We start from the raw sequence: 18,325 nt of genomic DNA on the forward strand, positions 1-18,325 counted from the left end.
TATATGTGTGTATTTGAAGCAGGTAGATAACATGATTAAAGTTGCATTGTTTAAAAATAACTGATATGAAGGAAAGATTACGGATGAAAAACTGGAGAGATACCAATTGACTTGCACTGATCCCCCAACTCCCACCCCAACTCCTCCCTCAGTGTCCCCTTTATCAATCAACCATTCACCCAGTTGTGCAAGAGCGAGCCTTGGGGTCTTTAGTGAGCCTTTGCTCTCCTTCACTCCTATATCTATTTAATCAACACACCTTGTTGGTCTATCTCCAAAATGCATTTAGAATCTAGAGGACCACAAAGCCCTCATAACTGGTCTTTCTAGTTCTCTTGGTATCTCTCTCTAATCCTTTGTCTATACAAATGCCAGAGTGATTACACACACACACACACTGCTATGGACTGAATTGTGTGTCTTCCTACCCCAATTCTCATGTTGAAGCCCTAACCCCTAAAGTGGCTGTATTTGAAGCAAGGAAGTAATTAAGGTTAAATAAGGTCATGTGAAGGGGCTAGCTGATCTGATAAAGTCAGTACCCTTATAAGAAGTGACAGCAGAGACATCTCTTGAGTTTTCTCTCTGCACATGTGGCAGGAAGGTGGCTGTTTGCAAGCCATGAGGAGTGCCCTCACAAGAAACTGACCATGCTGGTCCCTTGATCTTGGACTTCCAGCCTCCAGAATTGTGAGAAAATACATTTCTGTTGTTTAAGCCATCAGGTTTATGGTATTTTGTTATGGCTGCCTGAGCTGACTAATACAATTAGTTTTAGCTACGTTATTAATACTTGTTTGTGCACTTGTGTGTCTCGTGTAATTTTTTCTCTAATTGGTTGTCAGGTGCAGCTTTGTCTTTCTACTAGTCTATAAGTTCTTAGAAGTCATGGATCATGCCTTTTAAATCATGAGAAGCACCTAAACCAAGTCAGGCACACAGTCATAGGCAATAAATGCTTATGAAAGGAATGGATACAACTGCATAGGAAGACATGCTGAACATTCATAGCTAGAAAAGGATACTGAGGCTGTGGAGTTGGTGTTAGCTTTGTCACAGATGTCCGAAGTGTCTCTAAACAAATGAGCCTATTTCTCCCTCTCTATCCATTTTTTTCTTCAGCTGTGTTGTTTCTTCCCTCCCTTATGGAGTTTTGGGGAGGCTTAAATATGATCCGGTATTTTCAAAGGCCTTGTGAAGAAGCAGAGAGCCTAGGTTTTCGAGTCAGAAAGATCTGTGTTCAAAATCTAGCTTTCTCACTTACCCTGATAAGAGCACTGACCTCATGAGACATGCTTTATACACACAGAAGCATTCAATCTTCACAGCCACCCTGCAAAGTGGATAATGAGGATCACATTTTAGGGATGAGGAAACTGAGCTTCTGAGAGACTGGAGAAATTACTCAAGGTCACACTTCTAGTTAAAGGATCACAATCCCAAATTGTTTGGCTCAAAAACTCATGCTCTTTTTACCCTGCCACAGGCTCCAAAAGAGAACAAAGCTTAACCTCTAGAAAGAATGACTTCCTATACTGGATTTAACAAGATCCCATGTTCTAGGATCTTGCTTTCTTTTGGGAGACAGAAAGCTGCCATCCTAATATTTAAATAATATAAAACCAGTCAGGGCTGGACGCGGTGGCTCATGCCTGTAATCCCAGCACTTTGGGAGGCTGAGGTGGGTAGATTACCTGAGGTCGGGAATTAGAGACCAGACTGACCAACATGGAGAAATCCCATCTCTACTGAAAATACAAAATTAGCTGGGCGTGGTAATGCAGGCCTGTAGTCCCAGCTACTTGGGAGGCTGAGGCAGGAGAATTGCTTGAACCTAGGAGGTGGAGGTTGTGGTGACCCAGGATTGTGCCATTGCACTCCAGCCTGGGCAACAAGAGGGAAACTCTGCCTCAAAAACAAAACAAAACAAAACCAGTTGGAATCAGATTTTCAAAAGGGACCAGGACCCAAAAGGAGATGATGAACTATTTTACCAGGCTGAGGTTACCATGGAGGGCAGGGATGTAGCTGTCTTACTTATTATTATTATTTTTAATTGATAATAACTATACATATTTATGGGTACAGTGTGATCTTTCTCTTTTCTCTTTTTTAAATTTTTTATTTTTATGGATACATAGCATATGCACATATTTATGGAGTACATGAGATATTTTGATACAGGCATACATATGTAATAATCACATTAGGGTAAATGGGGTATCCATCACCTTCAGCATTCATCATGTCTTTGTGTTATGAACATTCCGGCTGTACTCCCTTAGTTGTTCTAAAATGTACAACAAATCATTGCTGACTATAGTCACCCTGTTGTGCTAATTTGATAGTCTGATCTTATTCACTGCCTCTAACTATATTTTTGTACACATTAACAATGTAATATTTTGATACATGTATGTAATGTATAATGATCAAATCAGGATAATTAGCATATCCATCACATCAAACATTTATTATATTTCTTGGTGTTGGGAACATTCAAAATCACTTTTCTAGCTATTTGAAAATATATAATAAATTATAATTAATTATAGTCACCCTATAGTGTGTAGCTGTTTTATTTACTTCAGGCACAGTGTACCTAGCATTGTGCTTGGCTCAAGGAAGCACTCAATGACTTTGTGGAATGATAAATTCCCAGTGTAGCTCAGAGGATGAAAGACATTACATTCTGTGGCCTGGTATTGTAGCCACTAAAAAAGTGTAGCTATAGAGATTAGGCCTGAAAGAGCTAGTCACCTAGGTGCCAAGGTTTAGAACTGAAGAAGTATATTTTTGATATGTTTTAGAGTCACAATGAAACAAGATTCTTTGATGGGAATTTTCCCAAAGACTGGATCCAGATACCCAGTAAAAGGGTTACAAGTGTACTTGCATATAATTTGCAAATGGTTTATGTCTAACTACATTCTCTGTCATCTATTCCCTGGTGATTTTCAAGGCAAAAATTCATTGCTACCCTAAAGGTTATTACATAATTTATAAAAATAATAAAAGTTTATCTTCTCTTCCTTAAAAAACAGAACAGGCAGTACCACATTTCACTGTCAAGGCTGTTCAGCAAAGACATCTCATATCTTTATTATTGCCATGGAAAGTGTTTGATCAATCATATTTAGACTATACTATAAAATTTAAAATGTAAGATGTACTTGTATTAGCCAATATCACTAAAGTTCCGTGGACATTAACTCCTGTGTCATCAACATGAGGACTATCCTGTTTAAATGGCACTTATTTGGATTTCAATGATATAGAGGCCCTCCATGTAGGAATCTGTGTTACTGAGGACTCAAAGCAAGAGCAGTTTTCCCCACTTCTCAGAAACACAGTTAAGGCCCACTGGCAGAAATCACTCTTCACAAGAGTAGAGGAAGCTGGAGTGACAGAGAGCAGAACTGTGAATACCCATTCCTAACTCACAGGCAGAAGTTTTGCTTTGTAAGCTGATCCTTGACAGAGCAGTAATTTATAAATGGAAAGAGATAGGGGACTCATCATTCAGCAAGCATTTATTGAGGGCCTGCTATATGTGCAAGGCACTAGATAAAGCATCACAGCTTAATAAGAAGAGCTTTCAAATGTATCAGGCCTTTTCTTGTCATTGCTTTAAAATACCATGTCCTGTGTTTAAAAACGGCAATGTAATCATAAGGAAAAAATCCAAACTCAACATTAGTACAACTTATATTTGCCCTCTCAAGTGATGGTAAAAAGAACTCTCTAAATGCTTTAATGAGCTTTTGCACACACTGTTCCCTCTGCTTGGAATTCTCTTCCCCCTTTCCTGTCTGCCTGGTGAAATCCTACCCTCTCTTTAAATAACAGTTCAAATATCATCTCCTTTGTGAACCCTTTTGACACCTCCTGAGCAAATTAATCATTCTCCTCTATACATTCGCAAAGCTCTTTGCAAGGGACCTCTACTCTCACACTGTACTGTAATTTTTTTATTTCTCACACTTTACTCTGAGCTCCATAAATCAGGGCACACCTCTGATTCCTATTGGTATCCCCAGCACAAAGCCTGCATACAGCAGTAGTCAGTAAATGACTGCTGAAATTCCCTGACCACTTTGAAAAAGAAATCTATTAATACATTACAGAGAACTTCATAGAAACCTAACAAGGCTTTGCACATAGTAAGTGCTTAATAAAGGTCTGCTTACTTTGAATGTAGCAAAAATAGTGATCTCTTAGGTCAAATCTATAGATAGCAATTCTTGCTAGACCCTTCATGGTGCCACAACAGCAGGCACCAACTCTACACAGACAGACATCCTTATGATGTTTCAGGCACTGAATATTACACTTGCCTGAACCATTCACCCCTGCCAGCTTGCCAGGTGGCACAAATGTCTCATTATTAGTCACTTCTTGGAGTTAAGGCATTAGCTACAGAAGTGCCCTATTGGACTGCTTTCAGATGGAGGAAGAATACACCAGAAACCATCTGAAAGACTTCACATCTTTCAGAGGATCTGGAGATCATTCATGCTTCTCTCCTTCTCTCCTTCCAACTATGATCTGTACTCCAGAGAGAACTCAGAACACAGGAAAAGAACCTAAAAGGAAAGAAAAAAAAGCCTAAAAAGAGTCAGTGTTGAACACAATTTAAATGGTACCCTGTATTCAAAGTCAACAATATCTATTAGCTTAGAATTATACATTTACTCTTTGTAATACAAAGTGCTGTGAGGTGCAAATCTAAAGAAGGTTAAAAAATGAGTAAACATTATTTATATCAAAGCACTAAAAAATTCCAAAGTTTGGCATTTAATAATAGCCATTTTAAAAATTCTGTCTTTTCTCTGGATGTGGGAGAATAAAACCCTTTTTCTGTTCTGAAGAGAGATGTGTAGAAGGTTACTCATTTTGTAGTCTGAAAGTTCTACTTTTGGCCCGGCACAGTGACTCACGCTTGCAATCCTAGCACTTTGGGAGGCCAAGGCGCATGGATTGCCTGAGCTCAGGAATTCAAGACCAGCCTGGGCAACATGGTGAAACCCCATCTCTACTAAAATACAAAAAATTAGCCAGGCATGGCAGCATATGCCTGTAATCCCAGCTGCTTGGGAGGCTGAGACAGGAGAATCACTTGAACCTGGGAGGTGGAGTTTGTAGTGAGCTGAGATCGTGCGACTGTACTCCAGCCTGGGTGACAGAGCAAGACTCCATCTCAAAAAAAAAAAAAGTTCTGTTTTTATGGGAAATACAACTATCTTGTAGTTCTTCAGCATATAATCACTACAGACTTTTTTTGTTTTTTCAGAGCCAGGGTTTCTCCATGTTGGTCAGGCTGGTCTTGAACTCCCGACCTCAGGTGATCCACCTGCCTTAGCCTCCCAAAGTGCTGGGATTACAGGCTTGAATCACTGCACCTGGCTTCACTAAAGACTTTTAAAAAATTATTATTTTGGCTAACACAGACACAAAATTGGCAATTAATACTGTGTTAGCTAGAAACCAGTTAGGCAAATACCAGATTTTCTGAGCATTCTAGTTAAGAGTAATGGACATGATCTTTCCCAAATTTTCAAAATCCAGAAATGTTCTGTGACTCACTGATTACTTAGGGAGTTCTTACTCAGGGTTGGTAGTTTACTAAATTAGGCAGAAGGTCAAAGCTAAAATCTGTTGAATTTAGCTGAAACAAAGACCAGTCTTGCTTCCAAATCATTGTTAGTGCTATTTGAATAATAAAATACTGGAGAGCCCAGAAGTAAGCAGAGTTCCTCAGTGTAATCCTCTTCTACCTCTGTTAGCTTGAGAGACATGAGTGAGAGAGGGACAATGCCAACACAAACGGAATTGTACGGTGAAGAAAGCAAAAGAGGGCCAGAACAGTGGGTGAAAAGTTAACTTACTTCACTTAGACCACCATATTAAAACCAGATGTGTCTAAAATGTTGGATGTGGAAAAACTGGTGTTACTGATAGCGTGAACAAACTCTTTGTGCTTTCCTCCCAATACAGTATCATTACAGGTTGCTAGAGGTGTCATTTTCTTTCATTCCACATGTAGCACATTTTCAACTAGTTAAACCGTTTCTAATCTTATGTAATTAGATAGGTCTCGCTACAGCCCTCAGTTGAAGGATTTTATGAGCTGCCTTGTTTTGTCTCCCTTTTGTGACAGCTTCTTTGGGGCTGGAAACTAACATTTGCTAACATTTCTTCCCTTCTGGCACCTGTCAGCTGGATGGGCTCTGGGAAAAGGAGGATGGGGAGGGAAGGAATGTAACGCCCCCCAATCCCCAATGCCCTGGTATTAGAGGCGTCTTTGTCTCTACTTAGGGATTACCTTGTTCTGGAAAGTGCTGTTAAGTACACACTCAAAATAAACAATGGGCAGATGGATGAATGTAATGATGAAGTTCTTGTTTTTTTAAATTTAATTTCATCACAAATTTTGAGTTCCTCTGCTTACTAAATATAGAGCCTAGGGGAGGTACTAACCAGAGGTATAAGTCCTTTAATATGGCCCAAGTTTGACCCACCCTGCAAAGTGGATGGGGCTTGGCTCTTTGATCTTCCCAGTCCAGTTACTCTGTGCAGAGCCCCGCCACTAGATACAGAGACTCCAGCATGACTGCCTTTTCCTTAGTTCAGAGCAGAGTTGTAGGGAGTCATCAGATATTTGACATCAGATTCAAAGGCTACATAAACACAAGGGCTTTTACTTCAATGCAGAAATAATAATCGCATTTTGGAATTGAGAGTTTTTCCTTCCAAACGCTTTAAAGTGATCCCCCCACCAATAGCTTTCTTAGGGTCATTTCTTGACCATTCTATGATGTCTTTGTGAGGTCGCTAACTGGCAAATTCCCTCCATGTGTAGATGGGGAAATCCAGAATTAAGGCCGATTTATGCTTCTATCCCTTGGGACTTGTGCATGATTGATTATATGCAGGGCCTGACCTTTCACCACAAAATTCTGTGGTTTTTGTCCAATAATGAGAAAAGACAACTGAAGGAGTGCAGAGTACAATAGAAATGGGTGAGTGACAGGGCCACCTGATGTCTCCTAGTACTTTACAGTTTATAAATCGCTTTCAGAATTGCCCTTTCATGGACAGGCAGTGTACACTCCTATTTCACCAAAGCAACTGGACTGTGGAAATAAGAGCCAGGGTGCTGGCACAGTTATGGAGCCCTGAATTTCTCACGCTGGGGGCGGGGCAGCATGTGGGTAAGCACTTTGCCTTCCAGGAATAGTACTGCTCTGAGACTCCTCTGTAGACTGCCTGGAACGAAGATTAAGCCCAGGGTTCTCTTTGCATTCCATTTAGCAGTTTGCTCATGCTTTCACCACAGATCAGGCTCAAGAATTCCTCTGCCAGCTGAGAATCTGAATGTTGCTTTGGCTGTAAGACAGTATCTTATTTATTCTCATAAATCCCCTCCTCCTCTTGTCCTTGATTATTTTCACCGTAAAATGGAAACGGGCAAATTATGTGAGCATTTGGGTGCTGGACTACAGCCACCCTTGGCAATCTTTGTCAATCTTTGAGATTCTCACCGGCTTTGACTAAAGAACAGTGACTCACCCAGAGTAACACACAGTCCCTCTTGCCTTTAAAAAAGAAGTTCCTCAAAAGTGTTACTAAAGAAAACAAAACAAAACAACTATAGTTAAAGGAAAAAAAAGTGCTAAGAGCAAAAGATTGATTTTAAACAAGGCCAGAAGATTTCAAAGAAGATATTTGCAAGTGAAAAAGTGGTTTGTACATTTTAGATTTCCTTTCCAGTTCCAAATTTGAGGCTTAAACATCTTTCGTCTGGGGGAAGTTAGGATATGAGGAAGTTAAGTTACCTCAGCTGCAGCTTACTACTTGAAAATGCCCAGGAACTCTGAACAGTTTGCTGCTCAGCACCCCTGACCAGAGGGGTGGAAAGGAGACAAAAATTGGGAAGGAATAAAAGTGAGAGGCAGCTGGCACAAATGCTGGCTAGCACTCTTCTCATTCTAGCCAGCTGTATAGACAGCTGTCCCTTTAATTTAACCCTTAGTCCATCCACCAGGGACAAAGCTCATTTTGCATACTGAAGTCTCTTCTTGTAGCTCTTGCGGTTGTTTTAAAGCACAGGGAAAATGTAGAGGTAAGGGAGGTTATGTGATGAAAACTTGACCAAGAAATTTTTTTTATTCCCCCTCAAAATGCGTACACAAGGAAGAACTCATGAGGGCTACATAGAGAGACAGGATCACTGTAATCAAAGGCAGTCTGGAGGAGGAAGGACAGTTCTGCTTAAACTCCTATCTACATTCTCAAGGCTAATTTTGTAAATGGGAGTTTCTTATTCGAGAATGGCCATTTGTAGATGAACATGGGTTTGTTTTTCTGTAATTCCAGAAAGCCAATTCAGCAATACTTTCAAAGGTAACCTGGAGACTAGGTGTGTAAATATGCAAACTGTTTTCCCCTTAAGTGGACTTAAAATCAGAATCCTAAGGTGTTCAGGCTGGAAGTGATTTTAATGTGCGTTCTAGTTAAACCCTGAAGACGACCGAGGAGAAATTTGAGTGTGGAGAAGGGAAGTCAATTGCCCAATGTCACATGAGCTAGTAGAAGATGCCATTAGAAAGAAACTAGGTATCTCTCCACTAGCCCATGTTTCTGTCCACCCTCCACTCCCCACTTTAAGATACCCCAAAATGTACCCACTGTGGCAAAGTCTGTTGGTTTTTCTCCTGCCTATGTCTTTCTTTTTTTTTTTTTTTTGTATTTGGGCTCTGGGGTACATGTGCACGTCTGGCATCCTGCAGGATTGTTGCATAGGTACATACATGCCATGGTGGTTTGCTGTCTCCATCCCCCACCACCGTTGCCTACATCAGGCATTTCTCCATCTCCTGGCTATTTCAATTGCTATCCCATGACAATGTTGGCAGACTCAGTGACTGAGCACACCCTTGATCATAAGAGAGGGCGTGCTTTTTCCTGTACTCCTGACCTAGCTGGGGAAGAGCCATGCTGCCGTCTGCAGCCTGTCTTTGACTCAATGGGGCGTAATGGGGAAACCAGGGAGAGCTGTGTCTCTAAAGGCAACACTGCTGCTGTGAAGGGTTGTATCCTCTTAAAAGAGTTTTTGTTTTAATTTTTCTAAAAAAATCAATTCAGTTGACAAAAAGTATATATATTTATGTACAATATATGCATACATTGTGAAAGGATTAAATCAAGCTAATTAACATATCCTTCAGGCCTGTGGGGAGGAGAGTGAGGAGATGTTGATTAAAGGGAACAAAGTTCAGTTAAATGAGAGGAGTAAGTTTTGGAAATGTACTGTACAGCACAATGATTATGGTTAATAATAATGTACTGACTGGCCATGGTGGTATGCACATTTAATCCCAGCTACTTGGGAGGTTGAGGTAGGAGGATCACTTGAGCCCAGAAATTTGAGACCAGCCTTGACAATATAGCAAGACCTTATCTCAAATAACAACAACAATAAAAACAACAACAATAATGTACTATATACGAAACTGTTCTTGAATTGCTACAGAGAAATATCTGAGACAGGGTAATTTATAAAGAAAAGAGGTTTAATTAGCTCACAGTTCTGCAGGCTGCACTGGAAGTATGGTGCCAGGTATCCACTTGGCTTCTGATGAGGCCTCAGGGAGCTTACAATCATGGCAGAGGGCAAATGGGGGGCTGGCACATCACATGGTGAAAGCAGGAGCAAGAGTGATGGGGGGAGGTGCCACATACTTTCAAACAACCAGATCTCATGACTCACTATCACAAGGGTGGCATCAAGACATGAGGGATCTTCCCTCATGATCCAATCACCTCCCACTAGGCCCCAATTGCCTACTGAGGATTAAAATTCAACCTGAGATTTGAGTGGGGACAAATATTCAAACTGTATCACACTGTATACTTGAAAATTGCTGAGAGCTGATTTTAAATATTTTCCATTATATTTATCTCTTTATCTCTTCTGCAGCTCAAACTCTGAAAATGTCAGAGTATCCCTCTCCATTTTTCATTTAAAAATATTATTGATACATACAAAATGCTTAATATATGTGAATATTTGCATATAATTTCTACATGTAAAATACTTAATACATACGTAAGTTATAAAGTCTAATAGTAGAATAAGCACCTGTGAACTTACCATTGACCTTCAGTGGTAGAACATGACCAGCGCCATTGATGCTCCCTGCACACTTTACCCACCCTAGGGGTATTCTGCCTTTCTCCCAGAGGAACCCACTATTGAGCGCTAAAAATCGCTCCCTTGTATTTCTTTCTTTTTATTTTCTTTTCTTTTTTTTTTTTTTGAGACAGAGTTTTGCTATTGTTACCCAGGCTGGAGTGCAATGGTGTGATCTCGGCTCACCGCAACCTCCGCCTCCTGGGTTCAGGCAATTCTCCTGCCTCAGCCTCCTGAGTAGCTGGGACTACAGGCATGCGCCACCATGCCCAGCTAATTTTTTGTATTTTTAGTAGATACGGGGTTTCACCATGTTGACCAGGATGGTCTCGATCTCTTGACCTCGTGATCCACCCCCGCCTCGGCCTCCCAAAGTGCTGGGATTACAGGCTTGAGCCACCGCACCTGGCCCCTTGTATTTCTTTATAGTCTTCCCACATATACAAGCATCCTAAACAATATACTTTTTAGTTTTGCTTGGTTTCAAACTATAAATATTGGTATTACACTAAACATTTTTGCAGTTTGTTTTTACACAAAATTATGTGTCTGAGAATCTTTCACATTGTTATTGGCATCAGTTCATTTTAATTGTTCCATAGTATTTCATTGTGACACTGTACCACAAATATCTGTTGTTTCTAGTTTTTTGCTATTCTGAACAATGTTGCTATAAACTTTCTTTACAGTACACCTGTGCAAGTTTCTCAAAGGTCTATTTCTAGGATTGGAATTAATGAGTTGTAAAATACACATATGTTTAAATTTATTAGATAATGTCAAATTGTTTCCCGAGTTGGTTGTTTAATATATACTCCCATCAGAAGTCTTCACTAACTGCTCCACATCATCGCTAACATTTAGTGTTGTTTAAATCATATTATTTTTCCTATCTCGTAGATTAAAATGGAATCTCATGTTGTTGGTTTCTTTGGTTATTTATTGTGGTTTTAATTTGCACTTCTCTGATTACCAAGGAGGTTAAGCATCTTTTCATTTTTCTTGGTCATTCATTCAGGTTTCCTCTTCTGTGAAAGGCTTGTTCATATCCTTCACTTGTTTTTCTTCTGGATTATATATATTTTTGAGATGGGGCCTCCAATCTGTTGCCTAGGGTAGAGTGCAGTAATGCAATCAGCTCACTGCAGTTGCAAACTCCTGGGCTTAAGCGATCCTTCCACTCAGCCTCCTGAGTAGCTGGGACTACAGGCATAAGCCACCATGCCCTGATAATTTTTTTTCCTTTTCTTCCAAGAGATGAGGTTTCACTATGTTGACCAGGCTGGTCTCAAACTCTTGGCCTCAAGCAATCCTCCTGCCTCGACTGAGATCTCTAAGTGCTGGGATTATAGGTGTGAGCCACCATGTCCAGCAGGATTGTCTTTTTATGTATCGGTATATAGAAGTGTGTAGATTCCTAATGTCAGTTAAATGTGTACTAAAGATATGCTTCCACTTTGTGGCTTTTTCACTTTAGGGTCTCTTCTCTTCTCTTCTCTTCTTCTCTTCTCTTTCTTTCAACAGTCACTTCATTGAATTTGTTACTCTTTTATAGTTGGTGCTTTATGTGTTTCTTTGCAGAAAGTATCCCCTATCCCAAGATTAGAAATTATCCCCTATCTCAAATTATCCCGTAACAGTATGTCTTTGTGAGTGGGGAAGTTACTAGCATTTGGGGCAGGACAAATTATATGGGGCTGGCTCTTACATCTTAGGATACCTAGCATCCCTAGACCCTGAGTACTAAATGCCTCTAGCACTATTCCTGTCATCATAACAATCTAACACACTCTATATATTTTCAAATGTTCTCTAGATGGTGGTACTGCAAGCTGAGAACCACTGAACTATGTTTTCTTCTGAAAGTATTTAATATACCTAGAATTGAGTTTTGTGTTTGGCATGAGGTAGGAATCTAATTTTATCTTTTCTTTATGGATAACCATTTTTTCCCAACATGATTTATTAAAGAATTCACTCTTTCCCTGACTGATCTGCAATGCTATCTGTCAGATATCAAACTTCCAAATAGGTATAGGTGTATTTTCAGGTTTTCTATTCTGTTCCATTAGCCTATTTGTCAACCTGTGCACCAATATTACACTGTTAAAAATATTATAGCTGTATGATAAATCTTAATATCTGATAAGATGTAATCCCGGCACTTTGGGAGGCCAAGGCGGGTGGATCACGAGGTCTAGAGATCGAGACCATCCTGGTCAACAAGGTGAAACCCCGTCTCTACTAAAAATACAAAAAATTAGCTGGGCACGGTGGCGCGTGCCTGTAATCCCAGCTACTTGGGAGGCTGAGACAGGAGAATTGCCTGAACAGGAGGTGGAAGTTGCGGTGAGCCGAGATCGCGCCATTGCACTCCAGCCTGGGTAACAAGAGTGAAACTGCGTCTCAAAAAAAAAAAAAAAAAAAAAAAGAAAAGAAAAAATCTGATAAGAATAAGTTATTGTGGCTCTTCAAGAACGCCTTGGCTTTTGTTGCACTCCCATGTCAATTTTAGAACCAGCCTGTCAAATTTCATAAAAAACTCTGTGGGATTTTATTTGGAATTACAATGACTATATTGATCAATTTGGACTATATATTGATTGCTAAGGATATCTTTATAATATTGAGTCTCCCTACCTGTGAACAAGACATAACTCTCCATTTGTTTTGTTTAGTTAAAAATATTTTTGTAAAGATAGAGTTTCGCTTTGTTGCCCAGGCTAGTATCAGATTCCTGGCTTCAAGTAATTCTCCCACCTTGGCCTCCCAAAGTGCTGGGCTATAGGGGTGAAACCACTGTACCTGGCCTCTCCATTTCAGTAAAGTTTTATAATTTCGTCCTAGCACATTTTTGTTTGATTTATTCCTAGACACTTTATATTTTTATTGTTATAATATCTTTTTTTAACTACATTTTTTATTCTTATTGCTGTTGTATAGAAATGAGACTTATTTCTTTTTTTTTTTTTGAGACGGAGTTTCGCTCTTGTTACCCAGGCTGGAGTGCAATGGTGCAATCTCGGCTCACCGCAACCTCCGCCTCCTTCGTTCAGGCAATTCTCCTGCCTCAGCCTCCCGAGTAGCTGGGATTACAGGCATGCGCCACCATGCCCAGCTAATTTTTTGTATTTTTAGTAGAGACGGGGTTTCACCATGTTGACCTGGATGGTCTCAATCTCTTGACCTTGTGATCCACCCGTCTCGGCCTCCCAAAGTGCTGGGATTACAGGCGTGAGCCACCGCGCCCGGCCCGAGACTTATTTCTTTACATCTTTCTTAAATGTATATCAATCAGACCTTTTCACTTAGCTCCATTAAAACTGCTCTTGTCAAGGCCACCCATGACTACACTGTAGCTAAATCCAATGGTCAATTCTCAGTTCTCATCTTAGTTGATTTCTCAGCAGCATATGACACAGTTGACCACTCCCTCTTCCTTGAAACACTTTCTTCACAAGAGGATAACACACTCTTAATTTTCCTCTTACTTCATTGGTTACTCTCTCAGTCTTTTTTACTAGTTCTTCCTCATTTCTCCAACATTTTAATGTTGGATTGTCCTAGGGATCAGTCTCTAGATATCTTCTCTTTTCTTCCTATGCATACTCCCTTGGTGATCTCATCCATACTCATAGTTTTAGTCTACTCATATATTAACTCCCACTTTTGTAATGCTAGTCTAACTCACTGTCAGGATCAATCTATTCATCCATCCACATTTATTTATCCTTTTCCTTCTACCTACTTGACATTTCCAACTCAACATGTCCAAACTTAACTCTTTAACTTATCATCTGAAACTGCACCTCCCACAGTATTCTCTCAGTTGCTCATGCCATCATTCCAGCTGCTCAGAACAAAAACTTTGAGTCCTTGTTTCCTCATCCCACACACAATATGGGAGAAAATCCTACTCACCTTACCTTCAAAATATACAGATTCCAATCACTTCTCACAATCTACACTGATACCATCCTAGTTCAAACCTCTACCATCTTTGAAAAACACCTTGTTGAGATATAATCTACATACCATACAATTCACACATTCATAGTATACAATTCAATGTCTTTTAGTATATTCATAGGGTTATGCAACTCTCAGCACAATCTAATTTTAGAATATTTTGGTTTCTCCCAAAAAAAGACCGGTACTCATTAGCAGTCATTCTCCATTGCCCACCTCTCACTGGCCTCAATGTTGCTCTAGGTAGCCACTAATCTACTTTCTGTCTCTATAGATTTGCCTATTCTAGACATTTCACATGAATGGAATCATACAATATTTGGTCTTTAGCTTCTTCTCTCCTGTTTACCATCAAATAATATTCTGTTGTATGAATATGCCACATTTTATTTATCTATTGATCAGTTGATGGACATTTGGGTTATTTGTACCTTTTAGCTAATATGAATGATGCTACTATGAACATTTGTGTACAAATTTTTGTGTGAACATGTTTTCACTGCATATATACTTAGGAGTGGAATTGCTGGGTCATAAGGTAACTCTACATTTAATCTTTTGAGGAACTGCCAAACTGTTTTCCAAAGCAGCTGTACTTTTACATTCCCATGGGCAGCATATGAGGGTTTTGTTTTCCCACATCTTTGTTACCACTTGTTATTTTTTAATTTTTAGTTTTTGAGACAGAGCCTCACTTTGTTACCCAGGCTGGAGTGCAGCAGTGCGATCTTGACTCACTGCAACCTCAACCTCTGGGGTTCAAGTGATTTTTCTGCCTCAGCCCCTCAAGTAGCTGGGACTACAGGTGACCACCACCATGCCCAACTAACTTTTGTATTTTTTGTAAAGGTGGGGTTATGCCATGTTGCCCAGGCTGGTCTCGAACTCCTGAGCTCAAGTGATCTGCTGCCTTGACCTCCCAAAGTGTTAGGATTACAGGCGTGAGCCACTGTGCCCAGCCACCACTTGTTATTATTTGTCATTTTGATTGTAGCCATCCTGGTGGGTTTGCAGTGATATTTTATTGTGGTTTTGATTGCATTTCTCCAATAACTAATGATGTTGAACATCTTTTCATGACCTTGTTGGTCATTTGTATATCTTTCATGGAAAAATGTTCATTTATGCTCCTTGCCCATTTTAAAATTGGGTCATCTCTCTTTTGAGTTGTAACAGTTCTTTATATGTTCTAGATACAAGTCCCATATTACATATAATTTGCAAATATTATCTTCCATTCTGTTTTGATTACTGTACCTTTGTAGTAAATTTTGAAATCTGTAAATAATAACATCCTCAGAATTGTTAGGAAGTGTTCCTTCCTCTTTCACTTTTTGGAAAAAATTGGAAGAATTTCATTTGATTTTTCTTTAAACGTTTGGTAGAAATAAGTAGTGAAGCCATCCAATCTTGTGCCTTTCTTTGGTGGCAGGCTTTTTTTTTTTTTTCTGGAAGCATATTTTTATTTGGGTTATTATTTTATTTTATTTTTTTTAATTTTTTATTGCATTTTAGGTTTTGGGGTACATGAGCAGAGCATGCAAGACAGTTGCGTAGGTACACACATGGCAGTGTGTTTTGCTTCCTTTCTCCCCTTCACCCACATTTGGCATTTCTCCCCAGGCTATCCCTCCCCACCTCCCCCTCCCACTGGCCATCCCCCTTTCCCCCCAATAGACCCCAGTGTTTAGTACTCCCCTCCCTGTGTCCATGTGTTCCCATTTTTCATTACCCGCCTATGAGTGAGAATATGCGGTGTTTCATTTTCTGTTCTTGTGTCAATTTGCTGAGAATGATGTTCTCCAGCTTCATCCATGTCCCTACAAATGACACAAACTCATCATTTCTGATTGCTGCATAATATTCCATGGTGTATATGTGCCACATTTTCCCAATCCAGTCTATCATCAATGGGCATTTGGGTTGATTCCAGGTCTTTGCTATTGTAAACAGTGCTGCAATGAACATTCGTGTACATGTGTCCTTATAGTAGAACGATTTATAGTCCTTTGGATATATACCCAGTAATGGGATTGCTGGGTCAAATGGAATTTCTATTTCTAAGGCCTTGAGGAATCGCCACACTGTCTTCCACAATGGTTGAACTAATTTACACTCCCACCAACAGTGTAAAAGTGTTCCTTTTTCTCCACATCCTCTCCAGCATCTGTTGTCTCCAGACTTTTTAATGATTGCCATTCTAACTGGCGTGAGATGGTATCTCAATATGGTTTTGATTTGCATCTCTCGGTGGCAGGTTTTTTTTAAAATAACTAATCCAATTTGTTTAATTATTGTAGGTCTATTCAGAATTTCTTTTTCTTCTTGAATCTTAAGTTTTGGTATTTAGTGTCTTTCTAGGTATTTATTCATTTCATGCCGGTAGTGTAATTTGTTCACATGCAATTGTTCATAGCATTCTGTTATAATCTTTTGTATTTCTGTAAAATCAGTAGTAATTTTCATTTCTGATTTTAGCAGTTTGAGTCTTCTCTCTTTTTTCTTAGTCTATGTACAGTTTTGCTAATTTTGTTGATCTTGTCAAAGAACCAACTTTTGGTTTTATTGATTTTTCCTGTTTTTTTCTATTTTCTGTTTCCCCTATTTCTGCTCTAATCTGTTATTTTCTCCTTCTGCTTGCTTTGGGTTTAGTTTTTTTTTTTTTTTTCCTTAGTTTCTTAAAGTAGAAGGTTATCAATTTGAGATTTTTCTTCTTTTTAACACAGGCATTTATAGCTACAAATTTCCTTCTGAGCACTGCTTTAGCTGCATCCCATAAACTTTGGTATGTTGCCTCTACATTTTCATTAATCCCAAAGTATTTTCTAATTTCCTTTGTGATTTCTTCTTTGACCCGTTAGTTATTTAGAGATGTGTATTTTGTTTTCTACATATTTGTGAATTTCCCAAATTTCCTTCTGTTATTTTCTACTTTTATTAAATTGACCAGGTAATATACTTTATATGATTTTATTCCTAATCTATGGTGCATTCTGGAGAATGTAATATTCTGTTTGTGTATTTCTTCCTTTTTGTGTGTCCATTTTGTCAGTTATTACACCATGTATCTTGAGGCTTTGCCATAAGGTGCATAGATATTTAAAATTGTTATATCTTTCTGACAGATTGATCCTTTTACCATTATGAAATGTTTGTTTCATTTCCAATAATTAATTTTGTTATAAAATCTGTTTTTTCATATTGGTATGAAAAAACTCCAGATTTTTATGGAGTGCATGACATACCATTTTTTATTCTTTTAGTTTTAACCTATTTGTAACCTTGAACATAAAATTTGTTTCCTGTAGACAACATATTACTGGATCTTTCTTTTTTAAAAACAATCTCATCTGACAATATTTACCTTTTGATTAGACTTTTAATCTATCATCATTTAATGTTGTTATTGATATGTTTGGATTCATACTTCCATTTTGTTTTTGTTTTCTATATGCCACATGCCTTTTTTATTTTTTGATGATCTTCTTTTGTTTTAGGTGGATTCTTTTCTGTAACATTTTAAGTCATAATTTTTAAATTACTTACTTTTGAGTTATTTTCTTAGTGGTTCCTCTAGGGGTTATAATATATATCCTAATTTATTAATATCTACTTCATATTTATACTGACTTAGTTCCTAGCTTCACTGCCTTCCTCTCTTTTTGATATTATTGTCATACATACATATACATCTATATATGTTATGAACATAAAAATACATTGTTATTATTTTATGTAATTTCATCTCTTTTTAAAAAGGCTGAGAGAGCCAGGTGCAGTGGTTCATGTCTGTAATTCCGGCACTTTGGGAGGCTGAGGTGGGCGGATCATCTGAGGTCAGGAGTTCGAGACCAGCTTGGACAACATAGTGAAACCTCGTCTCTTACTGAAAATACAAAAATTAGTCAGTCGTGGTGGCAGGCACCTGTAATCCCAGCTACTCAGGAGGCTGAGGCAGGAGAATCACTTGAACCTGGGAGATGGAGGGTGCAATGAGCTGATATCATGGTACTGCACTCCAGCCTGGGCAACAGAGCCAGAGTCTGTCTGGCTAAGGTGGGAGGATCACTTGAGTCCAGGAATTCAAGATCTGCCTGGACAACATAGTATCTGGGTGATGGGATCAACTGTACCCCAAAACTCACCATCATGCAATATATC

At 39.0% G+C, this 18,325-nt stretch overlaps 1 protein-coding gene across 25 annotated transcripts in view; it reads right to left on the reverse strand.

Annotated features, from left to right (window-relative positions):
• The window catches only part of HDAC8 (histone deacetylase 8), a 272,200-nt gene that overhangs the window by 62,687 nt on the left and 191,188 nt on the right, over positions 1-18,325 (reverse strand). The window contains exon 10 of one of the 25 annotated variants that reach the window (XM_078362961.1): positions 1,178-1,333. The exons of 22 other annotated variants lie outside the window; for them this stretch is intronic. In XM_078362961.1, coding sequence (XP_078219087.1) covers positions 1,316-1,333 — 18 coding nt within the window. In that variant the 3' untranslated portion in view covers positions 1,178-1,315. Of the gene's footprint in view, positions 1-1,177; positions 1,334-2,101; positions 4,587-15,862; positions 15,985-18,325 lie in introns of those variants that run through there. 2 more of the 25 variants (XM_078362959.1, XM_078362962.1) reach the window with 2 other exon arrangements.

The sequence above is a fragment of the Callithrix jacchus genome, chromosome X (genome assembly GCF_049354715.1).
Source record: "Callithrix jacchus isolate 240 chromosome X, calJac240_pri, whole genome shotgun sequence".
Classification (NCBI taxonomy): Eukaryota; Metazoa; Chordata; class Mammalia; order Primates; family Cebidae; genus Callithrix; species Callithrix jacchus.